The sequence below is a fragment of the Bufo gargarizans genome, chromosome 4, assembly GCF_014858855.1.
Source record: "Bufo gargarizans isolate SCDJY-AF-19 chromosome 4, ASM1485885v1, whole genome shotgun sequence".
Taxonomy (NCBI): domain Eukaryota; kingdom Metazoa; phylum Chordata; class Amphibia; order Anura; family Bufonidae; genus Bufo; species Bufo gargarizans.
This window is the reverse complement of record NC_058083.1, coordinates 380,263,390-380,288,708: the sequence shown is the minus strand read 5'-3', so window position 1 is coordinate 380,288,708 and position 25,319 is coordinate 380,263,390. Positions and strand designations below refer to the sequence as shown.

General features: G+C 45.1%; 2 protein-coding genes across 6 annotated transcripts in view; one reads left to right on the top strand and one right to left on the bottom strand.

Moving 5' to 3' along the window:
• Positions 1–21,231, top strand: part of NINL (ninein like) — a 144,280-nt gene extending 123,049 nt beyond the window's left edge. For all 5 annotated transcript variants that reach the window (XM_044292572.1, XM_044292571.1, XM_044292569.1 and 2 more), the window contains 4 exons: positions 574–687; positions 16,315–16,527; positions 17,917–18,030; positions 21,032–21,231. In XM_044292572.1, the coding sequence (XP_044148507.1) occupies positions 574–687; positions 16,315–16,527; positions 17,917–18,030; positions 21,032–21,223 (633 nt within the window). In that variant the 3' untranslated portion in view covers positions 21,224–21,231. The remainder of the gene's footprint in view (positions 1–573; positions 688–16,314; positions 16,528–17,916; positions 18,031–21,031) is intronic.
• A 1,427-nt stretch (positions 21,232–22,658) lies between these two features.
• GINS1 (GINS complex subunit 1) overlaps positions 22,659–25,319 on the bottom strand; it is a 40,892-nt gene continuing 38,231 nt past the window's right edge. Inside the window, exon 7 of the mRNA XM_044292576.1 lies at positions 22,659–22,783. Coding sequence (XP_044148511.1) covers positions 22,754–22,783 — 30 coding nt within the window. The 3' untranslated portion in view covers positions 22,659–22,753. The remainder of the gene's footprint in view (positions 22,784–25,319) is intronic.

The following is a 25,319-nucleotide window of genomic DNA, read 5'->3' as shown; positions in this document are numbered from 1 at the left end:
TTCATTGGATTATGGATTAAAGGGGTTGTCTCATCTCTCCGTTTCTAAGACGAAATTAGACTAAACCCAAACCACCAGCTGGCCGCAAAATGGGCTGGTGCTGTTTTAGTGGATTCCATGTGGTTTAGTCCTATCTCACCTAAGTAACGGCAAGATGAGACAACCCCTTCAAAGATGTTTTACTGCCCATTGTTTATTAAAGCGGTTGTCTCGTGAAGAGAACTCCTGTCCACAATCCCTATAAGGACCCATTTTTATGGGCCAGAATAAAGAGCTGCTCTGTGCTCCCATTCTGGTGGACAAGAGCAGTCCTTGCATTACAAGGATGGTCATACATCTGAATGGCCACCGTGTAATACTACATTTCCCCTGTAGGGGCCAATCTGGGGCTATCAGCTGATCACCTTGGAGGACACAAATCAAAAAGCTGGTGTCTCTGAGAAATTTAAACACAAAGTGCTTAGTGTGGGGTTTATTTCCATAAGGTAGGGAAGGCTAGATGTTATTCCATGCTGTTTGATTTATTCGCTCCAGCTTTACTTTTACATGAAATTTTTTATGTGCATTGCCCAGGAGAGTCAGATAGATGAGCTGAAGTGTGAATTAAAACAAGCTCAGGAGGAATGCAAGAATTGGAAGAGGAGCCATGATCAGCTAAGGTCGGAGCTGGATGAATCTCACGATAAGGTACTGGACTATTGATTAAAGCTCTATTAAAAGAAAAAGGGAAGGGTGGGCAGAACGAGGGGTGGGGGACTAAAAAGGTCTCGTATCCTGCCATAAGGGATGCATGCAAAAGTGTTATCTCCCTTATCATGGGACAAGGCAGGCTTTAGGGGTTGTAGATGAGGTTGACTGCAGAAAATGGTCTCGCTAATACAGTGCCTTGCGAAAATATTACAGTAACCCCCTTGGTGTTTTTCTTGTTTTGTAGCATTAAAACCTGAAATTAAACAGAATTTTGGGAGGTATACATCCATATATTTTTCTCATTCAAGAATTTATTGAGTTTTTCAAATAAGCATATGAAAATGCGAGGTAACATTTTGTGATGACATGCAATGCCAGATACATTAAAGAGTAATCTCCAGACAAAGGAGGTTAGAAGGTACAGCTTTCCACACGTAAAGGCAGCAAAAACATATGGCAACATATGAGTAAGAGGAATACAGTGTTTACATAAAGCAAAAAAGGCTATAAGAATCTAAGCCTAGCAAAACATGTACATAGGAAAAATAGAAATAGAGAGACAGACAAAGGGGGGGGGGGGACATAACAGCAGATCACGGACAAAGAGGAGGGGTACAGGGGAAGGGGAGGATAGGGGAGTACAGGACTATAGACGGGCATTACGAAACTCATCTGATCCACGGAAAGTTTCCCAAGGGCCCCAGGTTTGGACAAATCGAGAGGTGTCCTGAGGAGAAACGCAGATGAGATCCTCCATCCGCTGATGTAGGGCAATTTCTTCAAACCATTCCTCCGGGGAGGGAGGCGTAGGTGATTTCCAGTGGCGAGGGACGACCGTTTTTGCGGCCTGTAACATATACTTAAGGAGCGAAACCTTGAAAGCAGGGATAGTTAGATCAAAAATAAACAGCAAGAGTGCTTCAGGAGCGTTGGGAATGGGTATTCCCGTCACTGCCCGCACAATGCGATGCACAAAATTCCAGTAAGGCCGCAGGACGGTGCAATGCCACCAAACGTGTAACAGGGTGCCTTCGTCAGTACCGCACCTCCAGCAACGGTCCGAAACCGATGGAAACCATCTGTGGAGCACAGACGGCACTCTATACCACCTAGAGAGGACTTTATAGTTCGTCTCCTGCGCCTTAGTGGAAATTACCGCTTTATGGGAAAGAAGAAAAGCCCGTTTCCATTGAGATGGGGTGAGGTCACTCCCCAGGTCACGATTCCAGGCATGGCAGAAGGAGGGAAGCTGGTCAGAGGTCTGGAGAGCAAGCAAGTTGTATATTGTGGAAATATCTCTGAAAACAGCTGAGGGGGCAAGACACATTTGTTCAAACACCGTAAGGCTCCTGCGTAAGGTGTGAGTGGCACGTATAGAGGAGTAAAAATGTTGGAGTTGGACATACTCAAAGTTATGCCTAGGGCGCACTAGAGAGGGCTCCATCAATTGGTTTAAGTGTTTCAATCCCGTGGTGGTGAGGACGTCGCAAAACCGGAGGGGGCGCAATTTAGTACCAGTAAGGAAGGGTTTCGAGGACAGTCCGGGGCGAAATGCCGGATTATCAGTAATCGGCGTTAGGGGGCCAGACGCATCAATGAGGAGTGTACGCCGATTAATGGATGCAATTGACGCAAGGGTATGATGGGCTGTGAAGGACAACGGGGGGATTTTAAAACCCGGTTTGCCAGCTAACCAGGGAAGGACCGTGAGCGCACATGAGGAAGAGGAGCGTGCAATATGGACCCACATTTTACCGGAATCTAAACGCAGCATATCCAAAAGTCTGGCGTATACCGCGGAGAAGTGATACAGCTTACAATCTGGCAAACCAACACCCCCAAGTTCTTTAGACCGGGTCAGAACCTCCCATTTAATCCGCGGCCTACCTGGGGCCCACACAAAACGCGTGAAACAGCGTCTGAGTTGTGACCAGAAATTGAGCGGTAATCGGATGGGTATGGTTTGCAAGAGGTAGAGCAGCTTGGGGAGCAGGTTCATTTTCAAAATGCTGACCCTGCCGAACCAAGAAAAGTCTCGGCGGTGCCAAGCATCTAGATCCTTCTGAAAACTTCGCAGAAGTGGGGCAAAGTTCAACTTAAAAAGGGCGGGCAGCTCCGCCGAGATTTTAACTCCAAGGTATTTAATCCCCGCCGTTGGCCACTTGAATGGGAACGTAGTTTTAAGCGATGAGGCTTGTGTTTGAGGTAAGGATACATTCAGCGCCTCCGACTTGGACATGTTGATCTTGAAATTTGTCCATTTACCGAAGAGTGCAATCTCTCGCAAGAGGGACGGGAGAGCGACATGGGGATTGGTGACATACAGCAAAAGGTCATCCGCAAAGGCCGCACACTTGTGTTCCACATCGCCAATCGTGACCCCTGAGATGTCCGGGTTAGCACGAATCGCGGAGAGGAGGTGCTCCATAACAAGAACGTATAGAAGAGGAGACAGGGGACATCCCTGGCGCGTGCCGTTGCGGATGAGAAAAGGCGGAGAAAGGGTGCCATTGATTCTAATTCTGGCCGAGGGCTGGTGATAAAGACTAAGTATTTTCCCTAGAAAGTTTTGGCCCAGACCCAGTTTAGACAGAACAGATCGAAGGGAATGCCAAGATATGCGATCGAAGGCTTTTTCCGCATCTAGGGACAAAATCATAAGAGGGGTGTTGGAGACTTTTGCATGGTGTATAATATCTAAGGTCCGGAGAGTGTTGTCGCGAGCCTCCCTTCTCGGGACAAAACCCACCTGGTCATTGTGTATTAGGGAGGGCAAGAAAGCGTTTAGTCTATTAGCTAATAATTTGGCGTATATTTTCAAATCTACATTTAACAAAGATATGGGACGGTAACTAGCACACACATGGGGGTCTTTGTCGGGCTTGGGGATAACCGCGATGTGGGCCACAGTGGATTGGGGAGGAAAGGGGACCTGGGGAGATACCGCATTGAAGACCTTCACCAAAAAGGGAGCAAGAATGGTGGAGAAAGATTTAAAGAAGCCAGCGGTGAACCCATCGGGGCCCGGGCTCTTACCACCCGGAAGAGAAGCGATCACTTCCTTCAATTCCCCTTCCGAAAAAGGTGTCTCCAAGGTAGTAGCTTGTTCGGTGGACAATTTAGGGCAGTCGCTCAACGGGTAGGGTGAGCCGTCGGATTCCCTAGCAGAAAGGTCCGGAAGATTGTACAAGTCAGTATAAAAGGACTGAAAGGACGAGGCAATCTCCTCCGTCGTGTGCAATAACTGATCCCGGGAGTTTTTGACCGCTGGAATATGAGAGGCAGCAATATGACCCCTAAGCGCCCTAGCCAACAAGCGGCCACACTTATTACCATATTCGTAGAACTTACTACGACATTTCTGAACTATTCGTTTGTAGGAAGAGTCCAGTAACAAACGCGCGTCCATTCGTGCATTATGGAGGTCTCTGAGCACCGGTAGAGAGAGGGCACGCTTGTGGGCCAGTTCCAAGGAAGCCACTTTCTGCAAGGCGGCTCTAAGAGAGGCAGCTTTTTCTTTTTTAAGGCGAGAGCCATGTTTAATGAAAGTCCCCCTAAGAACACATTTGAGGGCCTCCCACTGCATAGGGAGGGACGTGGGGTCCGAGGCATGATCGGACAGAAAATTAGCAACAGTGTCAGAGAGATCCTGTGTGCATACAGTGTCGAGGAGGAGAGACTCATTTAGTCGCCATGTCCATTCACTTTTAGTTAAGAACGGAAGGGTGAGGGAGCAATACACCGGGGCATGGTCAGACCACAAAATGTTGCCAATGGATGTGGAGTCCAACCATGACAGGGCGGGTTGCTGGATTAGAATGTGGTCGATTCTACTATAAGAAGAGTGCGGAGCCGAGAAAAATGTGTAGTCTTTGTCCGAGGGATGTTGCAAACGCCACGGGTCGAGTAATTGTAGCTGCAACAATGCTCTTTTCACTTTTTTAATAGCCGTATAGGAAAGGGTTGCCCGTCCCGAGGAGTTATCAAGCGTGGGGTCAAAAGTGAGATTAAAATCCCCGCTAAAAATGACCGTTCCGCGAATTAGGGGCAAAGCCCTGTCAATTAAGTCAATTAGGAATGCAACCTGGTTTTGGTTTGGGGCATAGGCATTAATAATAGTGAATTCCCGCCCTCCCATCAGAAGCGTGAGGATAATATAACGAGCTCCGGGGTCGATTACACAGCCCAATACCTGGTGAGGGAGAGATTTATGTATCGCTATGGCGACACCTTTTGACTTAGTATCTGGATTGTCAGCAAAGTGCCAGGAGGTGTAATATTTATTACGAATGGCAGGAGCCTTACCGTGCTTGAAGTGGGTCTCTTGGAAACACACGATCTGGGCCCTTCGTCGGTGGAAATGGTAGAGCACCTGGGATCTCTTTTCTGGGGAGTTGAAGCCCTTCACATTGAACGATGCCAGCTTGAGCGACGTCATACCTGTGACAGGAGGGAGGGGAACACACCAGGAAAGAACACTAGGGAGAAGGACAAGGAGGGGAAGAAGAATCAACAAACAACAGGGAAAGAAAAAAGAAGTCAACTATCAGGGTCCAAGAGACCAAAGGAGGCAGTCGCTAGGGAGCTAAGATTCCCCAGAGGGTGCCTCAAACTACGTGGGAAGGGTGACAGCTTAGGAAGAGCAAACCAGCCACATTTCCTGACATAAAAAGATCAATGAACCAATAATAAGTCCCGCCATCCAGACGGGGTCCAGAAGAGAGAAGCAAGCATGGCTAAGCGTGGAACAAAAATGTCCAAGACCAGGAACGTAACAAAAGCCGCCTAAGGACAGTCAATCAGACGGCCCGACCAGTGTGATGTCCTCAATGACGGCCCACCTGCAAAACACTAGAACTATAATTCCTAAAACAGGGGGAGGAAACAAGGTTAAGCATTATTATCAGTGCCAATGGAAAGCAAATACAGGGCTCCAAAGGGCATTCAAGTGTCCCAATCAGCTGAGGATCTTCGGCGACGATTCATGGGGCGCCGTCTTCTTTGCCCAGGAGGAGGCAGCGTAGCTGCTATGGGCAGACCAGATCTGTTGGATTCAGGTGAACGGGGACGACCCAGTTGGGCAGGTTTAGGATTCAGTATGGTGGGCCAAGGCCCAATATTGACAGGCGGCAAGTCCAGAGCCAGCAGAAAGTCCGGCAAGTCCTCCGGGCCATGTAGAACCACCGCTTGTTTCCTGGGACCAGCAAAAAGGGCAAATGGATAGCCCCATCTGTAGGGAATTTCACGCTCCCTCAGGAGATCCAGTAAGGGTCGGAGCGCAGCCCTCTGTGCAAGGGTATGGCGAGAGAGGTCCTGTAACAGTTGCAGGGAGGATCCCTCATAGGACAAAGGCGACAACTGACGTGCGTAGTTCAAGATCCGATCTTTAAGAGCATAAAAGTGAACTCTGCAGATAACGTCTCTTGGCTTAGAGCTATCTGGATTGGGAGGTCTGAGAGCTCTGTGTACTCGATCAATTTCAATGTGAGTGCCCGGCGGTCGTCCCAGGATTTTATTGAACAGTCCGACCACAGTGGGCATGAGGTCAGGTGTCGTGACAGATTCAGAGAGGCCACGGATCCGCACATTATTGCGTCGGTTGCGATTCTCAATATCATCTAGGTGGTAATGAAGCGCGCTGAGTTGCTTGCTATGGGAATTGACCGCTTCTTGGAGAGAGGACACTGTGGCTGATAGGGCCTCATGGTCACGGACCGTGGAGTCGATTTTAGAGTCCAGTACTTTCATATCAGAGCGGACCTGAGAGAATTCTTGACGGCATTCTTGCAGTATGTTAGTAGCAAATGTTGATAAATCCTCCTTAGAGGGTAACGTGCTAATAAGAGTACGCAAGTCCGCCAGCGATGGAGGTCTGGTTTCCTCACTATGCATGGTCGCTGCTGACAACAGTTGCACGCCTAAAGGGGCAGGGGATGCAGCGTGAGAAGCGGGCCGAGCACTGGCCGAGGGACTGATTGCGGTCGCCTGCGCTCCCAGGTGGTGTTGGCGCGGACTGTCCCATGATGATCCAGAGGACCAGTGTGGTGAAGCGGCTAAGGAGTTCACTGGGGAGCGAGAGGGGATGCGGAATGGATCCGTGACCCCCCGGTGAGTGGCCTCCGGGGCGAAGGGAGTGGAGGGCAATGGAGGTGTCAGCCCATTAAGTAGCCCCATCACAGGAGGAGTTGTGGCTGCTGGCAAGCAAGATGGCACAGGGCCCGTCCCACCGTGAGTGGGCTCAATAGGGCCTAACAGAGGCTCATTCGGCCAGAAAGAAGGGGCTGTAGGCCTCAGGCCTAGTCCACATTTGGAGGCAGCTGTGTGCAGGACCAGGTCCTCATTAGGAGGCATTAACAGGTGGGTCGACGGCTGCGTTTGCGGCCCTGCAGCCGGGCCTGAGCTTCCGGTGGGGGTCCCCGATCCAGGGTCCCGGGCGGCGAGTGGGGAGGGCGCCTGGGTCAGCATAGGCGGGCGGGGAGACGAGCTCCGAGACCCACCGTTACCTGTTGCCGGCGAAGAGAGAGGGAGTGGAGGCACCGAGGAGGATCGCTGGCGGCATGAGGACCGAGTCGGGCTCTCCAGGGCGTCCGGGCGCACAGGCGGTGAGTGAAGCAGCGGCGCGGCGGCGCCATCTTGTAGGCCCATGCGGCGGTCTTGGCAGGCTGGAGACAGGGCGGCCGATTGCCTGGCAAAAAGAAGAGGTAGGTCTCCTTGGGAAGAAGCCAGGGGAGCCGATGGACGGGCTCTACCCTTTTTAACAGATTTCCCCATCAGGATGGCTGCGGATTTCAGCAGGAATGTGGCGGAGCTCACAGAGAGCACGTCCTCACTCTTCCATGGCTGGCCACGCCCCCACATCCATATATTTTTTACACAACATGTCTACAAAATATTTTTTACTTCAACTCAAACAATAATTAAGACAAAAAAAGAGAGAAGTGTATTGCGTTTCAAGGGGTGAATACTTATGCACATTACTTTGTAGAGCCACCCCTTGCTGCAGTTACAGAAGTTTCTTGGTGTACAGCAGTAGTTTAGTTCAGTTTACGGAATCTTTTCCCAAACACTATACAGGTGAAACTCTAAAAATTAGAATATTATGCAAAAGTCCATTTATTTCAGTAATGTAAATTAAAAGGAATTGCATTAATGCAGCTTAAAATTAGAATTTTGTGAAAAGGTTCAATATTCTAGGCCCAGAGTGTCACACACTAGTCAGCAAATTATTCCATACCCTCCGAGCAAAGGGTACCTGAGATTGTGACTTTGGGGTTTTCATAAGCAGTAAGCCATAATCATCTAAATTATAACAAATAAAGGCTTGAAATATTACTGAAATAAATGAACTTTGCACAATATTCTAATTTTTCGAGTTTCACCTGTATATATCTGCTCAGCTCTATAACATGTCGCCTGGAGATTGCACTGCTTTTCATGTTGACAGCTTTAAAATGATCATCTGAACTGCAGACTGTTCCTGCTAATTTCCAATCGGGTTCTGCTTAAGCAATTGGGATTGATACTGCACCAGTAGCGAGTGGGCTACAGATCAGAAAAGAATTGGAATATGATCTGTCATGGGATTATGTAATGATAATCATATCCGGTTAATTAGAAACATAGAATCTGTCATGTATTCAATGTTCAGTTTAAGGGCTCATGCACACGACTGTATGCCCTCTGAGACATACGGTCCGTGAGCGGGCCATATTTCCTGGAGCAGCATACATCGTGCTCACGGGAGCGCACAGCATCATAGGTTACTATGATACTGTGCGCATCGGGCTGCCCGCGGGGCTATTGTCCCGCACTCATATGATCATCCTGCAGGCGGGCCGATGCGCACAGTATCATACTAACCTATAATGCTGTGCGCTCCCGTGCGCACGATGTATGCCACTCCGGGACATATGGCCCGCTAACGGACCGTATGTCTCGGAGGGCATACAGTCGTGTGCATAAGCCCTAACTGGAAGAACATCTCACTGGCAAGGTTGAGTGGAAAAATACAATTTTCAGGTCTTTATGGTCTGGCCTATTTTTGGGCCGTAATTTTTTTTTTTTTTGTCACTGAGGCCCATAACTTTTTCAAACTTTTTCTATTGAGGTAATTCTATGAGGCTTTTTCATAGAAGGATTTGGCCGGGTTCACATGGGCGTTATTGAATTCCATTATAACAGTGTCATAACGGAATTCTAGGACGGAATGCAAAACGGAAGCCTTTAAGAGGTATTCCGTTTTGCTGCGTCCTAATACATGTCTATGGGGGCACATAACGGTTCCGTCGTTTTTCGTTACGCATGACGGAGAAAATAGTCCTGTCGACAGGACTATTTTTTTCCGTCATGTATAAAAGAAACAAACGTAACCCTAACTCCATAGACATGTATTAGGTTGCAGCAAAACAGAATGCCTCCTAAAGGCTTCCGTTTTGCAGTCTGTCCTAGAATTCCGTTATATTCCGTTATAACTAAACCTAGAACGGAATTCAATAACGCCCATGTGAACTCGGCCTTAGTTGAAGTTTTTATTTAAATAGGACCTTTCATGCTCTTTTTTTTTTTATCTACTGCCTTACAAAGTAATTTGCCTGCTGAAGATGCCAGATAGACCCCTCCATTGCACTGCTATATCCCAGTTTTTCTAGCGCCACATATGCTTATTAGGACCATTGGTACAGGGAAAAGGAGACATCAGCTTTTCTCAGTGGGCATCTCCTTCTCCGTGGTGCTATCCATTCGCAGAAGGGGATTTGCTGTTGTGAGATTTTGTAAATCTAACGAGAACAGGCTATGTAAGCGAGCATAGTACTTGCAAGTTTAGCATCTGCAGCAGGCGGACTACTTCATAAGGTAGTAGGTTAAAAAAAATTCCCATGAAAGGTCCTCTTTAATGTAATTTGAAAAATGATTCAGTCATTTTATAAAATCATTTTTATAAATATTATTTGGTGGAATGGGTAAATTTTTTTTGTTTTAATAGCATGAACCAACCAGTACCGATAATGTTATTCTACGGTCCTTATGGTTGTTAGGCCATGCAGTAGGCTTATACCTTTGGCAGACCTGGAGGGCATCAGTTGCCATGGTAACCCAGTAGTACCTTGCCGTTGTGTTGCTGGCCAACCTTGGGCCCTCTCTCTGTCATGTGTAGATGTGTTGTATGGGCTGCCGTCTGGGTATGTATGTAGGTGCTTGTTGAAGGGGTGTTCTCCACAACAAGTAATGGCAGTAAATTCCCCGAGATGGTGTACAATAAGTAGAATTATATATATATATTTTTTTTACACAAAGCACATTTTAAGTTCAAAGTTGAATCAGACGAGAAAGGTGACACAGTAATGTAGTGCCTATAGCACCATGGTATGGGAGTAGCATAGTTATTTCATGGTATGTTAAGGGTTTAAGTTAAATTCTGGCTTCCTAGAAGTACCTTTATGGGCTGGATTTACAGTAACCCCCTGAAAATGGAGCATATAAACCTTCACTGGCCTTGATCAGCAGAAACTTTACCATTAACCTCTTTTAGATCTCTTGGCTTTTCTGGTTTTATGTACGGTACGTCTTCGGGCAAGGGTGAGGCAGGAAAAATGTTTAAAAAAAAACTAAGAATGTGAACTCACCAGTTCAGATCTCTTGTACTTCAGTGCTGCCGCCCAGCCATGGTGTCATCTTCTCAACTGCAGCTATAAGAAGGCCGTATACTGCTGCAGAAAATCACAGGGCTTAGCAGTGTATGCCATGAAACTGCTGATGCCAGTGATTGGTGGCAGGGGTCTGATGCAGCCAAAGCCTGGCCAGAAGGGCCAGAGCAGCGATACTGGAGTGGAGGGGGTTTGACCTGGTAAATATGCAACCACTTCTTATTTTATAACACCTTCCCTGCTTTTCATAATTTCTTTTTCCCCTATATTAAAGGGAATCTATCAGCAGTTTAGACCACTAGGTAAATGCTGGGAAGGGCAGGACTGACATACCTTTTGTGGAGCTTTTATCATGAGTAGTGTGAATATGAACTCTTATTCTGCCAGGTTTTTCTCCTCAAAGTGCCCAAGAGGCGGTGCTTCACTGTGAAGTGCACAGCCCCCCTTTAAAATGTCCATCCGATTCTCTATTTGATTAAAGGCTATGTACACCTTTGGAGGCAATATTTGTTTATAATTTTATTTATACATTTTTGGCTAAAAAAACTTTTTTTTAATTGGCCTTTATTAAAAATATTGAGTCGTTCTGTCACAAAGGGTTAACTGTTTGACTGGTACTTTCTGGATCTGAAAGCATCTGCCCATCCAACGCTTTGACGCGCAATATAGCAGGGGATGCTTGACTCTGCCTAACGATGTGAGCCAATAGTTTACTAGACTGATTGCCCAACTCAAAGTATGTCTGCTTGGAGAAAAATAGCTTCCTTTGGGCTTTTTCTTTAAGCAGAGTCAAGTATTGTCTCCCTTTCGCCAACCATGCCTCCTTATTCCCATCATTGGGATCCGCAATATACACTGTTTCTAATCTAGAGCAATCCGCCGCCAGGCTTTCCTCCTGTCTGGCCGCCGACTTTTTTATATATGAAATAGTAGACCTAAGACAGCCTCTAAGGTATGCCTTCATAGTTTCCCATAATAGTGAATTATTCGATTCCTCCTCATGCCCTTCTAAAAACACTTTTAATTGGTCAGGAATGCGATCAGACGGTCCGAACAGGGTCAACCAAAAGGGATTAATCCGAGCTGAGCGTCTGATCACATCCCCATTCAGCCTCAATGTCAATTGTAAAGAGGTATGGTCAGACACGCCCCTCGGACCATACTCTATATCATACTGTAAAGTACACACACCCGGGTTGCCCAGAGCGTAATCTATGCGCGACAACGCATTATGGCTGGCAGAGTAACATGAATATTGCCTGGTATCAGGATACTTTAATCGCCACATATCCGTCCACCCGACTTCCTCCATCAATTCTGCCAAGGCTGTTTTGTTTGAGGAGTGACCATCGATAACCGCTACCGGATGATGTCTATCCATACCTTTATCTAAGGTCATATTGAAGTCACCCATGCTAATTATACGGGCAAACGGGTAAGAGGCCGCAAAACTCACCGCCTGTTGCACCGCCTGTTGCACCACCTGCAGCGAAAAGGGCGGAGGGATATATAAACCAAGGATGACATATAATTGGCAATTGATGTAGGCAGCTACAAATACAAACTTGCCCGCCTTATCCACCTGACATGCATCCACCTCCCACCGGAGAGATTTATGAACCATGAGGGACACACCCCTAGACAGATTCGAATAGCAGGAGTGTTGTGCCCATTGAACCCAGGGCTTTTGCAATCGTTTCGTATTATCAGCTATTAAATGAGTCTCCTGTAGGCATAGAATATGCGGGTTAAACCTTCTGACTGCAGAGAACACCATGGCTCTTTTTCTAGCGGCTCCCAATCCCCTGACATTCCATGACATAACACGTAACTCAGACATATTGGCACGATATAAAGGACCTCAGTAACTTTCCGCCCTTCCCACAAATTTACACTACAACCGACACAGCACAGAAAACAGAAAATTTGCATGGTCAGGCTCATCCTGACACATACTGTGAGTGCCTGCATGGTATAACCTCGTACCATTCGCATCACTCTTAACAATATAAACAGAAAAAGTATACCACAATAGTTTGGTGGCACTTGACTGGTACTTTCACTTTGTGTTGATCATCTAATAACCCTTATCTCTAAACTCTTAAGAGGTCATAAACACTTATTTAAGCCAGATTCTTATCAGTAAGATAAGGATTCAGCCATAATTAGTGTTTATAATGTCAGAGAGCAGAGAAGGAGCCGTCAGCTCCCCAGATGACAGAAAAGACCAAAAAAAAAAAAAAAAAACTCACAGGCTGCTGCTAGAGTATCTCAGCTATGTATAGAAAAAAGGGAGCCATATTTTTAATAAAGACCATTTGAAAAAATTATTTTTAGCTCAAAATAAGTACAATGCAACAATAAAAAATTGCCCCCAAGGTGTACATACTATAGCATTTAACCACTCCAGGACCGCCGTACGCAGGATTGCGTCCTGCCGGCGGCCCTGCTCTTCTGGGTGGACGCATATACGCGTCCTCCCGCGAGAGCCGAGATTTCCTGTGAACGCGCGCACACAGGCGCGCGCGCTCACAGGAACGGAAGGTAAGCGAGTGGATCTCCAGCCTGCCAGCGGCGATCGTTCGCTGGCAGGCTGGAGATGTGATTTTTTTAACCCCTAACAGGTATATTAGACGCTGTTTTGATAACAGCGTCTAATATACCTGCTACCTGGTCCTCTGGTGGTCTCTTTTGTTTGGATCGACCACCAGAGGACTCAGGCAGCTCACTAAAGTAGCACCAAACACCACTACACTACACCCCCCCCCCCCTGTCACTTATTAACCCTTTATGAACCACTGATCACCCCATATAGACTCCCTGATCACCCCCCTGTCATTGATCACCTCCCTGTAAGGCTCCATTCAGACGTCCGTATGATTTTTACGGATCCACGGATACATGGATCGGATCCGCAAAACGCATACGGACATCTGAATGGAGCCTTACAGGGGGGTGATCAATGACAAGGGCGTGATCACCCATATAGACTTCCTGATCACTTCCCTGTCATTGATCACCCCCCTGTCATTGATCACCCCCCTGTCATTGATCACCCCCCTGTAAAGGCTCCATTCAGACGTCCGCATGATTTTTACGGATCCATGGATACATGGATCGGATCCGCAAAACACATGCGTACGTCTGAATGGAGCCTTACAGGGGGGTGATCACCCATATACACTCCCTGATCACCCCCTGTCATTGATCACCCCACTGTAAGGCTCCATTCAGACGTCCGTATGATTTTTACGGATCCATGGATACATGGATCGGATCCGCAAAACACATGCGGACGTCTGAATGGAGCCTTACAGGGGGGTGATCAATGACAGAGGGGTGATCACCCATATACACTCTCTGATCACCCCCTGTCATTGATCACCCCCTGTAAGGCTCCATTCAGACGTCCGCATGATTTTTACGGATCCATGGATACATGGATCGGATCCGCAAAACACATGCGGACGTCTGAATGGAGCCTGACAGAGGGGTGATCACCCATATACACTCCCTGATCACCCCCTGTCATTGATCACCCCCTGTAAGGCTCCATTCAGACGTCCGCATGATTTTTACGGATCCATGGATACATGGATCGGATCCGCAAAACACATGCGGACGTCTGAATGGAGCCTTACAGGGGGGTGATCAATGACAGAGGGGTGATCACCCATATACACTCCCTGATCACCCCCTGTCATTGATCACCCCCCTGTAAGGCTCCATTCAGACGTCCGTATGTGTTTTGCGGATCCGATCCATGTCTCCATGGAGCCGTAAAAATCATACGGACGTCTGAATGGAGCCTTACAGGGGGGTGATCAATGACAGGGGGTGATCAGGGAGTGTATATGGGTGATCACCCCCCTGTCATTGATCACCCCCCTGTAAGGCTCCATTCAGACGTCCGCATGTGTTTTGCGGATCCGAACCGTGGATCTGTAAAAATCATACGGGAGTCTATATGGGTGATCACCCCCCTGTCATTGATCACCCCCCCTGTAAGGCTCCATTCAGACATTTTTTTTGGCCCAAGTTAGCGGAAATATATATATATTTTTTTGTTTTTTTTCTTACAAAGTCTCATATTCCACTAACTTGTGTCAAAAAATAAAATCTCACATGAACTCACCATACCCCTCACGGAATCCAAATGCGTAAAATTTTTTAGACATTTATATTCCAGACTTCTTCTCACGCTTTAGGGCCCCTAAAAAGCCAGGGCAGTATAAATACCCCACATGTGACCCCATTTTGGAAAGAAGACACCCCAAGGTATTCGCTGAGGGGCATATTGAGTCCATGAAATATTGAAATTTTTGTCCTAAGTTAGCGGAAAGGGAGACTTTGTGAGAAAAAAACAAAAAAACAAAATCAATTTCCGCTAACTTATTAAAAAAAAAATAATTCTATGAACTCGCCATGCCCCTCATTGAATACCTTGGGGTGTCTTCTTTCCAAAGTGGGGTCACATGTGGGGTATTTATACTGCCCTGGCATGTTAGGGGCCCTAAAGCGTGAGAAGAAGTCTGGGATCCAAATGTCAAAAAATGCCATCCTAGAAGGAATATGTGCCCCTTTGCGCATCTAGGCTGCAAAAAAGTGTCACACATGTGGTATCGTCGTACTCAGGAGAAGTTGGGGAATGTGTTTTGGGGTGTCATTTTACATATACCCATGCTGGGTGAGAGAAATATCTTGGTCAAATGCCAACTTTGTATAAAAAAATGGGAAAAGTTGTCTTTTGCCAAGATATTTCTCTCACCCAGCATGGGTATATGTAAAATGACACCCCAAAACACATTCCCCAACTTCTCCTGAGTACGGTGATACCAGATGTGTGACACTTTTTTGCAGCCAAGGTGGGCAAAGGGGCACATATTCCAAAGTGCATCTTTCGGATTTCGCAGGCCATTTTTTACACATTTTGATTGCAAAGTACTTCTCACACATTTGGGCCCCTAAATTGCCAGGGCAGTATAACTACCCCACAAGTGACCCCATTTTGGAAAGAAGACACCCCAAGGTATTCCGTGAGGGGCATGGCGAGTTCCTAGAATTTTTTATTTTTTGTCGCAAGTTAGTGGAATATGAGACTTTGTAAGAAAAAAAATAAATAAAAAAATCATCATTTTCCGCTAACTTGTGACAAAAAATAAAAAGTTCTATGAACTCACTATGCCCATCAGCGAATACATTAGGGTGTCTACTTTGCGAAATGGGGTCATTTGTGGGGGTTTTCTACTGTTTGGGGATTGTAGAACCTCAGGAAACATGACAGGTGCTCAGAAAGTCAGAGCTGCTTCAAAAAGAAATTCACATTTTTGTACCATAGTTTGTAAACGCTATAACTTTTACCCAAACCATTATTTTTTTTGCCCAAACATTTTTTTTTTATCAAAGACATGTAGAACAATAAATTTAGCGACAAATTTATATATGGATGTCGTTTTTTTTGCAAAATTTTACAGCTGAAAGTGAAAAATGTCATTTTTTTTGCAAAAAACCCCGTTAAATTTCGATTAATAACAAAAAAAGTAAAAATGTCAGCAGCAATGAAATACCACCAAATGAAAGCTCTATTAGTGAGAAGAAAAGGAGGTAAAATTCATTTGGGTGGTAAGTTGCATGACCGAGCGATAAACGGTGAAAGTAGTGTAGTGCCGAAGTGTAAAAAGTGCTCTGGTCATGAAGGGGGTTTCAGCTAGCGGGGGTTAAAGTGGTTAAAAATGATGTAAAGGAAAACTAAAAATATGATGCCGATAATGTGTGATAAAATATATCCCTGCATATCAGAGATACCTACTGTAATCTCTGATCTGTCTCCTGTCTACTAATGGCTAATGACCAACAAAAGAAAGCTACAAGAACCATATATTATATATTATATACCGGATGTATTGATGCAATGGATCCTCTTATAATATATTACAGCTGCCCATATATTCATTGTTCTCATTGAATTGTCACTATACAGCTATTAGATTCCAGCAGCAAGCTGATCCTTGTACAGTCTCAGCATATGCGAGAGGTCCAACAACTGAAGGAGAAGCTGTACGGCACTGCGCCCAAGGATCAGGTTGCGCAGTTACAGAACCAGCTTTTAGAAGAACAGCAGAGAGCCCAGCAGCTTCAGGAGAGGATGAGGTTTCACGCCGAACAGACCAACCGTCAACTGGCCATGCAACAGGTATCTCTGGAGTTCGTGTTGGTTACTTTTTTTCCCCCATTTTACATGCTTGAAAAATGTATCGACAAATTACTCTTTATACTCCTTCCAGCAATAACATTGTGTTAAGATTAGCATTGAGCACTATACAGATGCTTCCATGCAGTTATCTGTTAATAGTATTAGTAGGAGAAATTACAGAAACATCCGGTCAAGATGCAAAAAAATATGGAATACATAAAAACCAAGCAAAAAGTGTGCATAGAACGCCAAACGTTTTAGCTTTTTTCACACTTTAAAGTGAGCCTGTCATCAACTTTATGCTGACCTCACTGAGGGCAGCATAAAATAGTGACAGAAATGCAGATTTCAGTGGTGTATCATTTATGAGCTAAAAGTCAGTGGTTGCCGAGAACCAGCATCATAATCACTACAGCCGAGGCCTTGAAAAGAGTCAGATCTACCTGAGAAGAGTCCTGGTTATTCATAATCTCCTTCTCTCCCGTCCATCTGCTGATAGTTCTCTCCTAGAGAGAAAGGGAGAAACCAGGTGGGCAAGGAGAGCAGGAATTTATGAATAACCAAATCAGGTGGCCGTGACTCTTTTCCAGGCCCAGTCTGCAATGACTCTGATGTTGGTTCTCGGCAACCACTTACTTTTAACTTATAAATGACAAACCCCTGAAATCAACTCCCCTGTCTCTACTTTATGATTCCATTAGCATGGGTAGCATGAAGTTGATGACAGGTTCCCTTTAAAGGCGTTGTCCCTGCCTCTTAGTTCTGGTGACTTGGCTCCTGGGCTGTCTTGACTGGACTTCCTGTCCCCGCCTGTCAACTTCCTGCATGGATGGGGTCACGTGCTCTGCTGCAGTCAGTGACTGGCCTCAGCAGTAATGTGTCCGTAAGCTGCACATGATCCAGCAGTGGTGAGACACATCACAGTTTTGCCAGTTATTGACTGCAGCAGCTCATGTTAGCCTGTTTGTGCAGGAAGTTGACAGATGGGGAGGGAGATGGAAGTCCAGTGAAGACCGAAGCTGGGACAAGATGAGTATAAATTTGTCCAGAGGTCCCACTGACTGGGGTCAGATTAAAAAAAATAAAAAATAAAAAAAATATATATATATATATATATATATATATATATATAAAAAAAAAAAAATGGACAATCCCTTCAACAGCACCTTGGGCGACCCACTGCTGGGACCCCTTGGAATCAACTGATATGACCGAGGGAACCACAACACAACATCATTGGACATGCACTGATTTCAGTAAATGGGTAAGGTCCTCCAGCTCAAAGCCCATCTATTACTTTAGCATGCCGTTGTACAAGGGCTTAGCTAGAATAGAAAATCTTTCTAACAAATGTATAATGTTCCATTTTAATGTGTTGCATTAATGCAGGAGGAACATGAGAAGCTTCTCCATAGGATGGAAGAGCGAATGCAAGATGTGGAAATGAATCTGAAAAATGTCCGCGTAATGTTGCAAGAAAAAGTTGACCAGTTGAATGATCAGGTGAGTTTAGCTGGGTGCTAGTGGGAGGCCTGCACACAATGGTACCATTAGGGGAATTTATCAAACCTTACACTCCAGAATTCCGGTTTCAATTATTTACAAAACAGAGCTTTATGACCTTTTGTGCAAATATGTCGCAACAGTTTGCACTTTTACATCACTCCAGTTTTGAAAAGTGCTGTGAATGTGGGCTTGGTTAGCTGGTTCAGCTGATGTAAGTCAGATTTATCAACTTAGAATTTTTAAAAAGCTGCAAAAATTGTTGCGGTCCTACTCCAGCGAAGGGGTGGTGTAGAAAGTAGAGTAACATCTCAAGTCATGTTAGAGCAGCACCAAATATATCAATTATTGTCATCAGGGATGAGCGAATCGACTTCGCATGAAACATCCGAAGTCGATTCGCTCATCCCTAATTGTCAAATTTGCTAAAATTTATATTACAGCAACGCACACTGCGTCAAAACGGAATTTAAGGCTAATTGCACACGATCATGGTTGTGTGTGGATTTTCCATGCGGATATGCGTGCAGAAAATCTGCACCGTAGATATGTACATTGTATCCTATGACTTGAAATTCTCATGCACACGATGCAGATTTTTTCCGTGTGGATTTTGACCTATGGTGCGGATTTTAAAATCTGCATCTTGTCTATTTATTTTATTTTTCTTGACTGTATTTTCTTCATTCACTTCAATGGGGAAAGTAAAATCTGCATGTAAATCCGCACCAATTTCCCTGCGAACCCCCCGCGGATTTCAGTGCGGATTGTCCACACATAAATCCTAAGCGTGTACATTTACCCTTAAAATTCTCTTTGTGATAAATCTGTCACCGTGCGTTTGTGTTGTGAGTTTTGCGGTTAAGGTGTTTTATTGATCTTTATGAATACAGGTCTGTGTATCATATATCTGTATTGTAGAACTTCCTGCGACCACCTCAGTGCATATAGCAGCATTTACTCTAATGGTGGTCACCCAGTCTGGAAGGAAATCTCCAGCAAAGACAGAAAGCAGCAAATCTGAATTTATTAGAGATGTTGTACAGTAGCGCCTGCTGCAGCCTTCAGGCCACAAATGCAGCTGTACACGGTCTTGTGGAGAATGTTGGTGACACACATGCAGGTGAAAAATTAAAGGGGTCGTGCAGCGCTAGTATATTAATGACCTATCTTCTGGGTAGATCATCAATATCAGATAGGCAGAGGACTGACTCCTTCCTATCTGCTGTTTGAAGAGGCCATGGTGCTCGTATGAGTGCTGTGGCCTCCTCTCTGTTTAACGGCATGCTGTCTAGATAGTAGCGGCGGTGCAGTGTCACTACAACTATTCATCCCCCACAGCCTCTTCAAACAGCAGATCGGCGGGGGTGGCTGTAATCAGATCGGCAGCCGACTGACATTGATGACCGATCCTAATGATAGGTGATTAATATACTAGTGCTGCACAACCCCAGCTCAGGCAGCTAGGTGTTTCCTTTAAGGCGCCTTCACACATGGCAGATTTTGTGGCAGAAAATTCCACGACTGAAGATCAGTTTCATTTATTTGAATGGGGCAGCAAGCACATAGATTCCTGCAAGCGCCATTAGGATAGGGCTACAGGGGGACATGTGTCGCACAACGTCTTGTCTCACAAAAGTCACGCAGCAATTTTTATAATGATCGTCTATGACAGCGATGGCCAACCTGTGGCTCTCCAGCTGTTGCAAAACTACAACTCCCAGCATGCCCAGACTGTCTACAGCTATCAGCCTACAGCAGGGCATGGTGAGAATTGTAGTTTTACAACAGCTGTAGAGCCACAGGTTGGCCATTCCTGGTCTATGGTGTTGCACTGCAACACGACAGTCGCAAAAAAACCCATCCAAGATGGATTTTTATGCAGCAGTCGCAGTGCGACACCATAGACTATCATTAAAAGAATATGTCGTGCGACACTTGTTGCAATGTAGTTGTACCCTTAAGGTAAAAGGAACTGATTTTCAGTTGCGGAATTTTCTGCCACAAAATCTGCCGTGAAGGCGCCCTTATACTATTAAGCTGGCTAGAGGTAATAGATTTTGGCGGATTGGTTGTTCTTGGCAGAATTAGTAAGTTGACCGACAACTTTTCCCCTTATCAGGGGTAAACAAGATGTGACTTATTAGATATTTTGCTTGCCCCAAGGCTAAACTGCACCTTACATGCCCCACCTTCATTAAAACATACATGTTACATCCATTCTGGTGGTAAGATTAAGCCTCATGCACATGTCCGTGACCGTGAGATACCGGCCTGACATCCTGCTGAGTGCAGGAGCGCACGGCATCATTGGTTGCTATGACACCGCTGCTGTACAGTAATACACTCGTATAGATCATACGAGAGTATTACTGTAGTGCAGTGGCGGCATGAAGCGCACGGCGTCATAGCAACCAATGACTCTGTGTGCTCCTGCTGTCAGCAGGATGCCAGGCCGGGATACCATGGACCGCTCACGGCCGTATGCATTCAGCCTTAATGGGGGAGATTTAGCAAACCTGGCTTAGTTGCCTATAGCAACCAATCAGATTCCACCTTTTATTTTTCAATGTAGCTCTGGAAACTGAATGGTGGATTCTGATTGACTAAGCCGGTTTTCCTTTACACTGGTTTTGATAAATCTGCACCAATGTGTAAAATTATATGGTCAGCTTTTTGGATTGTGTTAGGCCTCATGCACACGGCCATTGTTTTGGTCCGCATCCGAGCAGTTTTTGCGGATTGGATGCGGACCCATTCACTTCAAGGAGTGCTGTCTGCATCTTTTGCGGCCTCAATGTGCTGTCTGCATCCATTGCTTCGTTCCTTGGTCCGAAAAAAACAACAACTGTCCTATTCTTGTCCGTTTTGTGAACCGCAAAACACACAATGGCCATGTGCATGAGGCCTTAATGTAATAATGTCACCTTTTGTGTGAAACTAATTTGATAAAAAGACTGAATGCTTCATGCAGATTGTACGTACATTTGTATCTCTACAGCTGGAGAAGAACGCTAAATCGGACATGCTCCTGAAGGATCTGTATGTGGAGAATGCTCAGCTGATGAAGGCGCTGCAGGTGACAGAACAGCGGCAGAAAAGCGCAGAGAAGAAGAACTACTTCCTGGAGGAGAAGATTGCAGCATTAAACAAAGTGGTGAAGAAAATTGCCCCTGCCTCTCTGGCGGTCTGATACCGGATGTGCGCTGCTAGACTGACATGGCTGATGCATCTTTTTCCATGGGTTTCAAGCAATAAATAACCGTACAAAAGGCATAAATCTTAGCAAAGGATAAGACTACCAGGAGACAATCACAGAGCATGGACTCAGCAGAATCAGTAGCTTTTTTTTGTTTTCAGAGGAAGGTGGCAAATATAAGGTTAACAATAAATACAACTGCTTCCTGCAGAGTAAGGACTGCGGAGGACTATGGCAGGCCGTGCACCGCCCAACAATGGCTGCTGTGCAGCCTTATAGAATACAAGGCATGGTATATTGAGCTGTATGTGTGATCTATGACCTGGGGGGTCAGCAACCTGTCACTTTGCCTTAATGAGCAGCGATTAAAGATGGGGGTTATGGATATTTTATTCTGCACAATTTTAGAACGTGACATTACTGTTCCTTTTTATAGACCCGTTAGGTGTCTCATGTTGCATATTCTGCCATGGGAGAAAGACGCCATAAGGCTTCATGTACATGGCAGTATAGCGTCTCCATCCATACAGCACACAATTGTAATCTTACCCTGAGATATTTTCCACTGTGCGAAAACTGGTTAAGGTTAAAGGAGTTTTGGTTCTCCTGTAAGGGTGCGTTCACACTGCATATGCCATATGGGCCAGGAAAGCCCACTGTGTAAATGTCAAGGTATCCATAGGCCTCCATTTAAGCAACTTAGGCCAAGAGTGTCCTTTTGGCATCCTACGGCATAAGTTATCTGGTAAAAAAAAAACGGCACACAGTATACTTAACTTTTTTTTTTTAAACCTGGGAGCCTATAGTTAATGTATACCTATACCACAGCACATGTCAGGAAACCTTTCCAACTTGTACACAGCATACTCTCCACGGACTGCGTTCTTAGGGAGTTTGAATCTCTGCTAGAAAGGTAAGCGCACATGTTTTGTGGGTGGAACTAGATTTATCAAAGGTCGCAAGCGGGCAGCAAACAAAAAGCCACACATTAATGCATTCCCCCATTTATTCATAAATTGTCAGGACCAGACCACTAGAAATGTTCCCTCTTGCAATCATCTTTTGCTCTGGCTGTAAGGAAGGTTACTACTTATCAGTCAATTTCTAAAATGAAGTGTGTCCACACTGCTGGCTTTGCTATTTTTCCTGGTCATGTCCCAAGACTTGTTAAAAAGTCAGACTTTGAATCAGGGCTTGTGCCACCCGTGCATTGGGGCCCGCAACATGTCACCAAGAGATGGGCACTGTCAGAGGCACTCATTCAACTTGAATGGTTCTTTGATCCGTCCGCACCACAAAAGCATGTTCTATTTTTTGTGGTGTGGAGACACTCCTTAGTGCTTTGGTCGCCTTCCACTATGTATCTTCATTCAAGTGAACGAGTCCTTATCCATGAGATGGTGCTCTAACGGCCAGTAAACGTTAGTGTACATGAGCCCTTATAGGGAGCCACTTCCAAAATGTGGCATGAGTGAGATGGTTCTCCTTCCCTGGGAGATACCTTCTTCCATCTCATTGTCGTCCTCAATGTATGGAGAGAACCTGGCCACACTCCTGTCATAGTAAAAAAAAAACATAATGCTTCGTTAAGAGGTTTTATTTAAAAACACAAGACCCTCCAAAGTCGGTCATACACATTACATAAATTCTGGCGGATAATGCATAAGCTAATGGTTATTAATCCAACTATCTGGGGGGAGAGGGAATAAGGCTGTGGCATGTAAGAGTTCAACATGCTTGATTTGCGTCTTAGATGAACGCAGCCATACACCACTCATCCTCCTCTCCCGGTGGCAGTAACAGTCTTGTGTTTAACCTGACTTACATCGTTAAAGGGAACACATGGCGCCAACACTGAATATGTTCACATAAGGGCTGACGCACTTTGTCGGGCCTACTGTAGAAATGGCTTTTTCTTGTAGGACATGTTTTATAATTTGTAGAATGGCCACATGGATGACATCAGTGTGCAGTCCTCATTTTTGCATCCCCATAGAAATGAATGGATTGGATGTGCGTGAGGCCTAATGCTGTATACACAGGCTTAAAAGGGTATTCTGCTTAGAACAAGTGTGCATGGGGATAACTATCAGATCAGTGGGTGTCCTACTACTGGGACCCCCACACCATTCACGTCTATGGGAGTGCTGGAGATGGTTGATAACAGGAAGCCTTTTGATTGACAGTTTAATATATATTTTGGTATAGTCCCCACTGTGTGCTGATAATGTAGCAGTCACACCTATTTCTACATATCATTTAAGCAGCTGACAATGCCCATATACCCAGGGGTGCACCTAGCCTTTCTGCTGCCTGAGGCAAAAACTAAAATGCACGCCCCCCCCATGCCAATTTCTTAACCTAACACCTTTGTCACAATGAAAGTGCTCATTGCCCATGGCCCTTCCCCCCCCCCGCCTCATTAGTGGTGCACCCCTGCATATACCATGTGTATCATTCTGGACCAAATCAGTAAGAATTCACCCCATATTGTTCCTAGTGACAGTGTTAACTGAATAATGAATTTGTTGGATCGTTGTGCACATCAAATGGTATATACAGTTTAACTCTTACCCTAGGCATGTCTGTACATAAACTGTTAACTATTCCTGTTCTGTGACTGTTGTATACATTTTATATTTCATAAGTTATGTACAGTTTTGTATGGGAAATGTGTGTATATATTTATACCGCAGCTACCAAAAATAAATGGACACAAGGTCCAGACTCCTGATGAGGGAGCATCCTTATGACCGGGATTTTAATAAACCTTTGGAATAAATTACTGAGAAGTTGAAGTCATGTGGCATGTTTGAACTACTGGAAATTGATTTAGGCTAAATGTACATGACAGTGGAAAAAACACATCTGTAAAAAAAAACCTGAAATTTTTAGCGGACATTTATTTCACGGATACCTTTCTGAGAAACTGACATTAAAAACAGACCCATTCATTTGTGTGGGTAGTGTGTCAGTGAAAAACGGACAAGATAGAACACAGTCTATTTTTTTTTTACGTCCATTTTTCACTGACAGTAAAAACAAAAAAAAACTGCCGTGTGAATAACCCCATAGACTACCATTGGTCTTAAAACAGATGTGTGTTGTCTGTTACAAAATGTACATCACATGTCCGTTTTTCACCGTCATGTGCATGTAGGCTTAGGGTGTGTTCACATCTACAGCAGAGGCTTTTTTTTTGGGGGGGGGGATAGTTTGATGAAAGTGCTGCATGCTGCACTAATTTCCCCATCAAAATTACAGATGCGACAGATCTAGCCCGGTGTTGTGAATGGAGTTTATAATGCGTCTTCATGCATAAATCTAGTGCAAGGAATAAAGTGGTTATGTACAGAAACCAGATGCAGGCGTTGTCTTGTTTCTATAGACAAATGACTCTATAGGAGGACCAGGGTCAGCAAAATGACTATTCCAACAAAAGCCGGACCAATGGATGTAATGTCTGGAGGGTTAGATAAAGAACATTTAAAGTCGGTATTGCTGTGCGATACAATTCCTGCTGTGTAATAATTCAGACTTTCTGATCTGCCATAGAAATGCAAGACATGAAATCTGACATGCAGAGGAACAATAAACCTTCAGAATTTGTAAACAAAAATAAAATAAAAAATTTGTAATATACAGTTATGGCTGAAGGTGTCGGCACCCCTGAAATTTTTGAAAATGAAGTATTTGTCCAAGAAAATTATTGCAATTACACGTGTTTTGTTAGAAATGTTTATTTCATTTGTGTGTATGGAACATGAAAAACTGAAAAGCCAAAAATTATAATTTCACGCAAAATGCCAAAAATGGGCTGGACAAATTTACTGGCACCCTTAAAGGGAGCCTGTCACCGGGATTTTGTGTATAGAGCTGAGGACATGGGTTGCTAGATGGCCGCTAGCACATCCGCAAAATACCCAGTCCTCATAGCTCTGTGCTTTTATTGTGTCAAAAAACGATTTGATACATATGCAAATTACCCTGAGATGAGTCCTGTACGTGAGAAGTCAGGGACAGGACTCATCTCAGGGTAATTTGCATATGTATCAAATCGGTTTTTTTTTTACACAATAGAAGCACACAG